Source organism: Diabrotica undecimpunctata, chromosome 3, assembly GCF_040954645.1.
Source record: "Diabrotica undecimpunctata isolate CICGRU chromosome 3, icDiaUnde3, whole genome shotgun sequence".
Lineage (NCBI taxonomy): Eukaryota > Metazoa > Arthropoda > Insecta > Coleoptera > Chrysomelidae > Diabrotica > Diabrotica undecimpunctata.
Window position 1 is genome coordinate 13,680,264 of NC_092805.1, and position 12,254 is coordinate 13,692,517.

Sequence of the window (12,254 nt, forward strand, 5' to 3'; positions counted from 1 at the left end):
TGATGTTGCCATAATAAGCCGCAACAAAAGGGTATTAAGCGAAAAAGTTATAGAACTGAAACGAGAAGCTGCTACGTTTGGTCTATATATAAATGAAAGCAAAACAAAATATATGGAGTGCACAAAATCGAATGAACATGAGAATCTGAAGGTAGACAACCATACCTACAAATATGCCTCCACTTTTCCCTACCTAGGCTCAATAATAAATGACAACAACATCAGTCAAGAAATACAAGCACGGATTCTTAGCGGTAATAAGTGCTTTTATGCATACAAAGACTTGATGAAAAGTAAGTTACTGAATCGTGAGTCTAAGCTGAGAATCTACAAAACAGTAATTAGACCAGTGGTCACATATGGATGTGAAACGTGGACCCTCTCAACCACTGATGAAAATCAACTGAGAATATTTGAGCGCAAAATACTAAGGAAGATATTTGGACCAACCCAATGCAGCGATAGTTCGTGGAAAATTAAAATGAACCACGAGCTGGATGAACTAATGCAGAGCGCAGATATTGTCAGATTTGTAAAGTCACAAAGACTAAACTGGCTTGGTCACCTAGAAAGAATGCCAGATAATCGAGCTGTAAAAGTAGTCCAGAGATGGAAGCCCCAAGGAAACAGAACAAGAGGAAGGCCCCGTAAAAGATGGATAGACGACGTAGAGAGGGATCTTAAAACCATGAACATCAGGCAGTGGCGAAGGAAAGTACCCGACAGGGCAGAATGGAAGAACATTGTTAAGCAGGCCAAGACTCACAAAGGGTTGTAGCGCCATTAGAAGAAGAAGAAGAAATTCATTTTGACGCTGCATTTTTTTTTAATGCAAATTTGTTGCCTGATTTTTATGCTGATCCCGTAATTAGACATTTTAGTCTTGATTTAACTTATTTCTTTTTATCTATTTTTAATCTCCATATTAAATCATAAACGTGTAATAAAAACTTCATTCAAGACTAATTTGTTTTTTAGGAAATGAACCAAAATTCTGAAATGGGTCTTTTGGAACCGAATTCTTCGGATGCAATGATCCTACAAGACGTCTTAGACAACAAAGATATCGTTCCAAGTTTACAGGTATTGACAGATTCCCAAGGACAACAAGTATGCTTGATAACATATTCAATTAAAGAAGGACGTGAGTAGAAGAATTGGTATCAAACTCGGTTCTAGTCAAAAGTTGATACCGATAAATATTTCCTAGGTTTTTATCAATACTAGGAGATATACAGAACGTTTTTATCTCTAATTGCTACCGGTTTGCCCTTGAATTTAATTTATACAATCCCTATTCCAGTCTTGTTCCTTTTAAGAAGCTTAGAATGTTAAACTTATAGAGAAAGAAAGAGAGAGTACATTTGACCGAGCATACCGGATACTTTCTACAAGGAAACGTAGAAGGAAAACGAGGACCAGGAGGGTGAAGGATTTCCTGGCTGAAAAATCTACGCAGGTACGTGGTTCAACACAACAACCACAAATCTTTTCAGAGCCGCAGTTTGCAAAATACAGCATACCAGCCGCGCGTACTGATGACAAGATCTCTTGGGCTTGTTCGTTCTGTCTTTTTCTAGCACATTGTATCGAGAAGTTAAGAGGGGGTATAACCACATTAGGGGAGGAATAGGTAAATGAGAAGTGGTTAAGGTGGTATGTTCACGCCGCAGTTAAAATGAGTGGCATTCAAATAAACTAACGTTTAACAATTCTTTGAGTAGATAGCAGCAGGAAAAGTTTGTTTAGCAGAAAGAAAATGGTTGACTTCAGTTAATGCGGTCGTAAATATTATTAAATTTATCTGACTTGACCCATTGTTCAGACCGGTCCGGAGCGATAAGCAAACGAGGTAGGCAGAGTTAGTATTTTGACAATTAACACTAACCAGACGGTACTCCTATAATAAAGCAAAGGATCCACAAAATTTACAATAATTACCACGACAAAAAAAAACGGATGTAAAATATATTGCTTCGCCTTATATACCCGAAATTAATGTTTTCAAATGAGTTTTAAAATAAATTAAATCTATTTTAATTGCTAAGATGATAGAAAAACAAACATTAATAATAATTTGTGGTGCTGAAAAAAACCGTTTTTTTTAATCGTAACATTTGTAGATTTTATGACAGTATCACTCCACACATAGTTCTGTTTCGCTATCGCTATCCTCATCTAAATTAATTATGATCGGTTCAATTATATTATGATCTACATGAAAATATGAATTTTCTTTACTTATTACGTGTCGAATCAAATTTCTCCAACTATTTGGAAGAATATTATTGACACATTTTCTTATTAACTCCGCAAAAGTACTACTTAACGTTGGAGAAATATTTTTTGACCTCACGTTAGACTTCAATTCGTGCCACATATGTACTATGGGATTACTACTACTACTACTACTTGTCGGTTTATAACGTTCTCCGCCGTTTTTCGACTTCCAATCGCCACTTAGTCCGGTTGTTCCATAGGTCTTCTTCTATGGCCCTCTCTCTGTTCTTTATTTATTCCTTCGCTCCAACTTTTTCTCGGTCTACCTCGTTTTTTCTTTCCTTCTGGTTGCCATTTTAATATTTCTTTTGGTAATCATTGTTCATCCATTCTTTGTATGTGTCCGAACCAGATAAGTTTTGTTGTTACGTCATCTGTGATTGTTCGTATGATCCCCATTATTTCTCTAATGCTTTCATTGGTAATCCTTTCTCTTCTAGATCTTCCTGCAGCTCTTCTCCAAAAATCAATTTCCGTCGCTTTCAGCGTTGCCAGTGTTCTTTCTTTCAGTGGCCATACCTCACAGCTGTACAAAGTGATACTTTTTACTATAGTCTCATATATCCTGTTTTTATTTTCTTTGCTGATGGATTGGTCCCATAAAATGCTGTTTAACAGTGTGATGACTTTTCTCCCTGATGTATTTCTCTCTCTTATGGCTTTGTCTATTGTTCCATCTTGTGAAATAGTGATACCTAGATATTTGTAGTCACAGCGGTGCTTTATCGTGGTGTTATCGTCTAATATGAGATCTTTTTGTTCTACTCCAATGCACAGGTATTCGGTTTTCTTTTTATTTACTTCTAGACCCCATATATCATACTCTTCAATTACTTTTCGTGCCATATAGTTTAAATCGTCATAATCTTGAGCCATTATTACTTGATCGTCTGAAAAGTTGAGCGTATATGCCATAGTGTTGGTGAGCGGTATCCCCCTTCTCCTGGGGATACCGTGACAAGTCCTCTTTTAAGTAAGGTACTGTATATAGTTTTTACAATTTGCTTTGCATCTACAGATAAATGTTTCTTCTTTACCGGAACACTAGAAGAAGCCCCATTATTATTATCTCACGGACGCCACATAATGATAGAAAACGTAATGAATAAAATGAGTAATACTACTTACACCAACACTTCCCGTGATACATAAAGACAAACAAATTTGATCAAGAACTCGTATTTAAATACTGGTTGGTGTTCAGTTTCATAAACTTATTATATAAATACCTGAAAACCATTTAAAAGGTGATTAGCAGACCCGTCGCGCACTATCATCGAATTCGAAAAACCCTCTTATCAGTAAAGTTTCGTTAATATAAGCCTTATCTGTATTAATGAAATTATAATGAGTTTGGATTGTACGCAATTAAATCAACATTAAGAAATGAAGATTGACAAATTTTACCAGGAAAAATTTTGCCCGATTTCGAAAATTAGATGTGAGAGTAAAAAATAATTGACGATATTACAACACACATCTGAAATAATGAACTGCAAACCATCACCTAACTTCATACGTCTACTTCTCCCCACTTAAAAGACACTGTCGCAGCTTTACTATTTGTCAGAGTGAGACAGATCGAACAACGAAAAAAAAAAGATAATGTAGTCACTTCGCTCCACAGACTGTTCAGTCTATGTATATATATATATATATATATATATATATATATATATATATATATATATATATATATATGTACGTCTATGCATTTACCGTTTGGTATTATATTCGAATATTTTGTCAATGCGTACATTTTATTGGATTGTTACTTGCTTACCAACGTTGTCATTGCTCATCTAAAAATCAGTAATGATGTAATTCAACTTAGATACAGTCTCTCCATGTATGTAGCTGTTATTTGTTAACTAGGATTTTATATAGGAATAAAACATATGTAATTAAAAGCCGTGAAATGGTATACTTAAAATATTTTATTTTTATTGTATATTATAAATATTTTAATAAAGCAAATGAATTTTAAAACAAAATGAGTGTATTTATTGCGTAGGCGCTTTCCTCTAATTGTAAAAATATATTTATAACAAAAAGTCTATATCTTTGCACTTTTAAAACTTGCCAGTTTTTTGCTCCAAGTAAACAAGAATCTCATACATAAAGTTTATTCTGCTGTTAATCATTTTTCTAGAAATCAACATCAAAATGTTTAACATAAAAATATAACCATTTAAAGTGTATAAAGAAGAAAAGTTTTGTTTAATTGTTTGTAGAATTACCTGCTTAACCCTACGGTGCGTACTGATGCATTAACAATATTTTTATTCATCAATATAGGCAACACGTTTTGCGCCAGTTCGTATTGCTGTGCTGGGACATAAATATCCCTATGATTGAAATTAGTCAGATTGAAAACATTTTTGTTTTGGTGGGACAACTGACACTTGTCGATAAAACTTTTTATAATTTACTTCAGTTGAAAATTGAAATAAATGTTTTCTAATTGCTAAATAAGACAAGATTATTTGTTTATATTGCATTGTATATGAGGCCATTATTTTCAAAACTCGATAATCGACAAAAGTTTCGAAAATTATTTTTTTTTCGATAAGTTTATTTAAATTTAAACGTTGATGGTTTGGAAAATTGCCAAAATGCAGAAAATTACTGTTTTTTCGTTTGAGCATGACTGACTGCTTTTGATTTTTTTTTTTCGTTTAAACATTTTCTTTATATAACTAAAAATCTTAAAAGTTTTATTTTCATGAATAAATCCCTTATGTTTTTTATTGAACTAAAATTTTGTTATTATTTTATATATTTATTTGCAAAACTGGTTGTTTACATAAAAATCTAAATATTTTAGGCTAAAAACTTCTAATTTCTTTTGCTAAAAACTCTAAGCAACAGTAATAAAATTCTTTACGTTGTGAGCTAAAGACTACTCGGCCTTTAATCGTTTTTATCGACGTATATGCATGTTTTATATCAAATTAAAGATAATTTCTTTAAAATTAAACTTTTGCTTAATATGATATTAAAAAATGGTCGCAAATTAGGGTTGCAAGCTGTTAAAAACGCGAGGTATCAAAGACAATGTAAAATATAGTTAGCCCGCAACGACACTGGTTGGACAAGTGATAATACGTATTTTATTATATATCTATCGACGCATGCTTTAAAAACTCACACAACTGACACTTCAAACGGGATGTCAGTTCATATCTACATGTAATTGACGTCACAATTTCACCAGACCGGGTCAGAAACCTCATACCTTATCTACTAAATAAGTTATAGAATCGTTATATAGGTACTGTATGTTAATATTAGGATGATTGATGACAGCAACATGTTAGGATATGTAATGATAAAAACAGAAATAATGAGAAAAGTAAGAAAAAGCTGTTATTAGTGCCTAAAAACTTTTTTAATGACTTTTTATTAACTAGGTTGATTCTAGGGACTCATAAGTTTGAAGTAAATTAAATGAGACAATTACTTTAACCATATCTCCTTCGTTTAACACATGGACCAGAGTAACAGAACAAAATGAATCTATAATAAAACATTTGAGACTCAACCAAGTATTTTAAAAACAAAACACTTCAAATTGGAGCAAAATACTGATTTTGATCTTTTATATCGTTCAACAGCATTCGACTACAGCGTCAAATAAAAATATCAGCTTTACATGGTAAAATTTTGCGTGTAATCATATTCGATAGTAGGTATAACCGATTGCATGAATTTTAAGAAAATAATTAAATACATATGCACTCCTAATTCTCCACCACCTTCCATCACAGTTTCTATGATGCTCTTCATCACTTCAGCATGTCTGGAATAAAAAAGTAATTAATGTTATGGCATAATGTGATTCTTTTCGAAAAACAAATTAATAAAATAGTACTAATAAAAGAAATATATTCCAAGTGACTGGAAATTACTATACAACCAAGCATACGTGTTTAGATCCAATAATAATTGTAACTTGAAAATAAAAAAAAATATATTTCAAACTATAGGCAAATTGTATTTTTAAACATCTTATTTAGTTTATTCAGGTATGAAAAAAAAATTATCTGACTATAGGGCATTAAGACAATGCAAAGAAATGAGAAAAAATATTATATAGACTTGTAAGTCCGAGAGAATAACATGTAACCACATGTCTGTGATAGATCCCTAAGCATTATGAGCATGTCTTTGTTGCAGAAAGAAAGTTTATTTTTTAGATGGTCTGGGGAAATATTTCAACGACGTGATTACAAGATTTAAAAGCAGGTTCATATCTTAGATTAAATCAACAGTTTCTTAAATCTCAATTCATAAAAAATAACATAATAAATTCTTAACGGCATAAATTAAAACAGGTCAATTGAAATCGCTGCACTGTTGCCGCCAGTTTTACAAATATTTTGGTATAGCCCCAGATCAGCAAAATTTGCACATATAATGAAATTCTATACTTTAGAAATTGAAGTATAAGATTTCATTACTAAGTATAAATATATTGTAAATTATAATAATATAAATATATTGTTAGAATTCTTCCTGATAGTACAAGATCCCACGTTAGGAGAGTCTCGTTAGGATGGGTAAGGCAAAGGACGATCTTTGGTCAATATTCAAAGGCCGTAGGAACGGCTGATCAATACTTAGTCTAGGCGAGAGGTGGGACGGAATCAGGCAAGGAACGGAAGCGATATATCAATATTCGATCACTGGTACGTGAAAGGACGGTGGCATCTGATCAGTTCTCTGTTGGCTGTTCACGGCGTTTTCTACTTTTGGCCGGTATTTCATCTACAGCGCGCATCAATCATATTGGTAGGTTGTTGATGGGAGGAGGGCGTACAGTGAGGGCCAGCCGCCGACAGGGAATGACGGTGTCATCGTCAGTGTTAATAAGGGAAAAAGGTGTTAAGTGGTTGTACAATAGACAACTAAATGAGAAGCTACTGAAAAATCATACGTTTGAAGGCGTGAAGTACTATAGAGAAAATAAATAACTGGGTATGAAACTTACTATACCGGAACACTAGATGAAACCATTAGCAAAAGAAATATTCAAGGAAGAAAATCAGTAGCAATATTGGTGGGATATAAATATAAGCAAAGAAAACAAAACAAGAACATATAACATCATTTTAAAAAGCGTAATATATTATATAAAAATGACTCTCTATTTCCCTCTATTACGCTATAACTTAAGAACAACTGCACCAATTTCACTCATTTTTTTTTTTAAGTTTCCTAGTACTGTGTAGGAGGTTCTTACAGAAAGAAAAATTGAAAAATTTTGGTTGTCATGGAATTTTACAGAAATATTGGTAGTATTGTATCAGTAAGACATATTAAAATTTTTAATGCACCTCGATGGATGTGTATACTTACCGACATGGATGCACAGATGCCATTTTGGGTACACTGAGATGAGGATGGGTTTCCATAGTTACCGTTTTCTGAATATAATCTTTACTAACGTCTTCATATAATTCGTCAACTGTCAATGGTTCGTGTTTCTAAAATAACAGGTTAAAAAAAATGAAAATGAACAGAATACAATTTAAACTCTTTTAAGAAAAATATACTTTTTCTATAGTGCTTTAATGTCCTTCATCTCTGGCGTTTAGAAATGAAACAATGTTTTCAGTTGTGTACTGCGAAAAAATCCGCGAGATTCAGTTCTACCATTGCCAAATGATTCTCAGATCAGAATAAAATGTATCAGCTTTTGATCGAAAGTGAGCAAATGTAACAACAATAACACAGTGCTTTTCATATCCAAATGTTTGTGTATGATACTATGTATATGCCCAACTGACATATTTAGGGCCTGGCCTCTTTTATCCCCCCAATTTTGATTTTAGAGTCTGTCATGATCATCAAGCATACTCACAGATTCGCCATAAACATCATATTATATTTCAGCTTTTTTTCTACATTGTTAAAAAATCATTGTTTTTGTTGGTAATTGACAGGCTTCATGCTCGTATGACAGGTGTCAAAAACGGAGAACAATTATTTATTACGCAACAACACCTACTATAAGAAAGTATTTCCTTACCTCATTATATCCTGTAAGCCACAATCTTGGTGTTTGATAATATTTATCATAAGTAATGTGCAAATCATAAGTTCTAGTATGTATAATTTCACCATCTTCTTCAATATTCTTTTTGGATTCTACTGGTTCAATTACTTTAGCTATCTGTCAAAATATGAAATAATGAATCAAAACATCCACTGGTGATGACAATTACAAGATAATATTATATGTTATAACATAATTTGGGTGATTATAAACAGGTTAAGAGAAGAAAAAGGGGAGAACAGGATGAAGATAATAAATTTCATTGTAACAAAATAATTATAAAGACTATGAGAAATATATAGACAATAAATTACAAAGTGCAACACCAAGTACCAATATAAATGCATTAAATCAAACAATAGTCAAGAAATTACAACAGACGCAAACGAAATATTGTACAAGAAATATAAAAGTTGAAAAATTAGGCCAATCTACAAATTTTCTTATTGAAGAAATATGAAAGATGAAAAACACTAAAAATAGGAGCAAAGAAAAACTCACAGATATAAATAAAACAATTAGTAACGCAATACGAAAATGCAGAAGAAACTGTAAAGAAGAAAAAATCAAACAAATAATGATTTTATTTAATAAAAAAAAAATAGACAAGACAAATTTAGAAAATTATCAGTTGCTATCCAAGAAACAAAACAAAAATTAATCTTTATAACAGAAGGACAATACTATAGTATTTTTCATATAAAAATGCGTGCACGTCACAATTTATATAAAGTGACGTCACTTATATTTAAAATTTCCAGAATGTCAACCTTAGAGTTCAAATTTTCCTAACACGGCTAATAATACGAAACCCATATGGAACTGCTTGATCTTTCATAGGCTTCAACATGGTATAATAATCAGAAAAATGTAATCATCATTATATTCAGAATTTTAGAATTATATTAATTAAATAACCAAAAACATTTGTTATTATTAATAGTATAAATTTTATGAAATAACTCTAAGTCTAATATTCCACAAAATAATAATTTTAATTAAATATATTAAACAATTGTATGCAACTGATACAGGAATACTTCAAATTTTTTGACAGTTCAGCGTGTGGCAAAATTGTTTAAAGTGTTGCCGCTTTTTTAGAGTAAGAATTTTATTTGTTTTGATTTCTTACACAATTTGATCATAATATATTATATATTAATAAATTGTACTTATAAATACATATTAAATTTAGATTAATTGCTTCAAAAACTAATTATTGTTGTGTATTGTGATTGTGCTATGCCAAAACAACTAAATGATCTGTCGAAAGCTGATAAGCTTTCATATAAGATAGATTATTTTGAACAAGAAATAATGGCGGGACGTTTTTACTATTAATGCTCTAAAAGAGGTAAGTTTAAAATTTAGAATATATAATTTTGTATTAAAATATTTTCTTATGTATTTTAGTGTGTTGCAGTACTCTTAAAACTAAGTGTATTTACTGTTAATAAACTAGTTTGACAAATAGATGACATTTTAAAAATTCCTCACTTACTATCTATTCTGATGTTTTGGCAACGCTGTGGGGTTCTGACGTCGTAAATCTTGAATGACGTGCACGCATTTTTATATGAAAAATACTATATAAGTTGTTCTATCAAAAAGTTACAGAAAAACTACAAATGCAAAGATCATGAATTAATATCTATAATAGTATGATATTGATGAAAACAACAATATATGCATTGATTACTTTCAACAAGCTTTAGGTAGTATAATCTTAATTATAAAACAATATTATTACCTGGTCATCTTCTAACATTCCACTTTCTTCAAATTCTTCCATATCAGCTGCTTCTTCATCATCATCATCTTCCTCATCATCATCATCATTGTCCCTGAGAGCAGCTTCCTCCATGCTTTCAGATTTAGTGTTTTCTAGAGTCATTTCTGAAACTTTATTTTCCACTGATGACATTTCTTTGTCATAATGATGGGTATCTATCCAACCATTGTCAGCATCATCTGATTCTGAAATTTAAAAAATGATTCATGTTTGTATAGGATATGTTATCTACCACAGGATATGTTTGTTCTTGTGGTGGCTTCTCCATGAGAGGAGTTTGGTATTGAATTTATCAAGGTACACTTAACCATTCAGCTATAGGGCCCTAAGCCCTAAATAAAAACTCAAAGAAAAAGTATAATAAAAATATAACACAATTAACCTTCAACATAAATAGTTTGTAATAAATCAATTAAACCAGTTGATTTTTACTTGTCTGTCATACTACAGTAACTACAAAACCTTTTTATCAAAAATTTCTATTGAAAATCTGTGGCATTTATCTAAATTGACCTTTTTCTTTTTCCTCAATTTATTACTCTTCTTTTTTGTTGGTTTTTATACCATAACCAATGTATTTCTGATCATGTTTCAGTTGATTCTCCTGTTTGCAAGGGATATAAAGATTTTAAAATAATCTTTTCTCATCATTATCAGTTGGTGTTACAGGTCTTTGTGAGCCTTGGCCTGCATCAAAACATTCTTCCATCCCCTTACTCCAATCTCCATTAAATCGCCCAGATACCTGTGTTTAGGTCACGCCCTTATTCTTATTCTGACCAGCCTATTTAGTATGGTTATTTTAGAAGGATCACTTTCATCCACCCACATAACGTGGCCCACCCATCTTAGGCAGTTTATTTTGATGGTTTTTATGATATCTGCATCACCAAAAAGTCTATAGAGTTCGAAATTATATCGCCTTCTCTACAGACCCTTTTTCGTTAACTCCGCCATATATGGTCCTCAATACCTTTTTTTCAAATATTCGTAGTAACTATTCATCTCGGGTCATCATTGCCCATGTTTCGAAAATGTAGGTCAGCACTGGGTGTATTATTGTTTTATAAAGTTTTCAAGCACTTTGTTGGTCTTGACATATTAACAACAACCATAATCTTTTTTACTCATTCTCATACTTATTATCAATATATCATAACATTTACTAGTGGATGACTTAATAAGTTATAAATGAATGATATTCTTTATGTAACTTCTAAACATTTTTTTAAATATATGTCAGCTCAGTATATATAATTGTCTAATTCAATTAAGCTGATACTAAATCTACTTACCAATTATCTTTTCCATCTCTCGTGAATATTCCATCTGTTCACATCTTCTACTACATGGCACATTTCTGGTTATCAAAAATTGTTTATCTTTTGGTAAATAGGGTTTTGTTTTTGATTCATCTCCTCCAGCCCACTGCCAGGTGGGACAATGATGTACTAGATGATCTCCTGCAGCTATAAATTCTTCTGGAGTTAGCACTCCTGTTTCTTTGAACTTTGACTCCTAGGTAACAAAAATATACTGTATTTACCAAAACAATTTGTTCAAATATTTGCATAAATTATTGTTAATGTAAATTACACTAGTGGTATGTAAATAACATAATTAATTATTACATATGTGTTACTTAACTAAATAAACAGTATTATAACCATAAGTTTACATATATATTTTACCTTTAAAACTGGTGTCAAATATTCCCCAACTGCAAGAGCTGTACCTTTAACACTGTTGATTACGTTTTGCATGTTTTCTACAATTCTATCTTATTCAAAATGATTTTTTTCAGTTCAGAAATTCTACAAAATCAATTATCGTGTCGCCAATAAGGCTAGCCTGTAAGTCTGGTCTGGTTTTTGTCAAATAATATAATACCTCCCTCACAACCCCGCACACTTTAACCGGTGTTGATAAATTTTGACGTTGGGTTGGAGTTGGACTTGGAGTACCAGATAAAATCATAAAATAAAATAAAATCACAAGTTAAAACAGTTGGCTATCCTGGTTTATCACAAAAGGTTAAAGCGTAGAAAAGATAGAAAATAGGTTAGGGGCTGGTCTATGTCATGTACTCTGGTCTATGTTGTCGCTGAAACTGTCATTTTC

General features: G+C 31.7%; 2 protein-coding genes across 2 annotated transcripts in view; one reads left to right on the forward strand and one right to left on the reverse strand.

Moving 5' to 3' along the window:
* LOC140436455 (uncharacterized) overlaps positions 1 to 4,079 on the forward strand; it is a 29,953-nt gene extending 25,874 nt beyond the window's left edge. Inside the window, exon 10 of the mRNA XM_072525292.1 lies at positions 979 to 4,079. Within this exon, the coding sequence (XP_072381393.1) occupies positions 979 to 1,152 (174 nt within the window). The 3' untranslated portion in view covers positions 1,153 to 4,079. The remainder of the gene's footprint in view (positions 1 to 978) is intronic.
* Positions 4,080 to 4,199: 120 nt separating this feature from the next.
* Atg3 (Autophagy-related protein 3) lies at positions 4,200 to 12,058 on the reverse strand. Its single transcript, XM_072525293.1, has 6 exons — positions 11,825 to 12,058; positions 11,429 to 11,651; positions 10,092 to 10,318; positions 8,315 to 8,458; positions 7,642 to 7,769; positions 4,200 to 6,082 (listed from the first exon to the last, which is right to left on the reverse strand). Exons 1-6 carry the CDS (start codon positions 11,894 to 11,896, stop codon positions 5,932 to 5,934), a joined length of 945 nt encoding a protein of 314 aa, XP_072381394.1. The 5' UTR covers positions 11,897 to 12,058; the 3' UTR covers positions 4,200 to 5,931.
* Between the last annotated feature and the right edge of the window lie 196 nt (positions 12,059 to 12,254).

What these genes read in the sequence shown, in the direction of transcription:
- Atg3 (XM_072525293.1), bottom strand. Translation starts at nt 11,896, where the DNA reads ATGCAAAACGTAATCAACAGTGTTAAAGGTACAGCTCTTGCAGTTGGG. An exon ending in ATTTGACACCAGTTTTAAAG is followed by an intron (nt 11,652 to 11,824) that starts GTAAAATATATA and finishes TTTGTTACCTAG; the next exon opens with GAGTCAAAGTTCAAAGAAAC. An exon ending in GGCTTACAGGATATAATGAG is followed by an intron (nt 7,770 to 8,314) that starts GTAAGGAAATAC and finishes CTGTTATTTTAG; the next exon opens with AAACACGAACCATTGACAGT.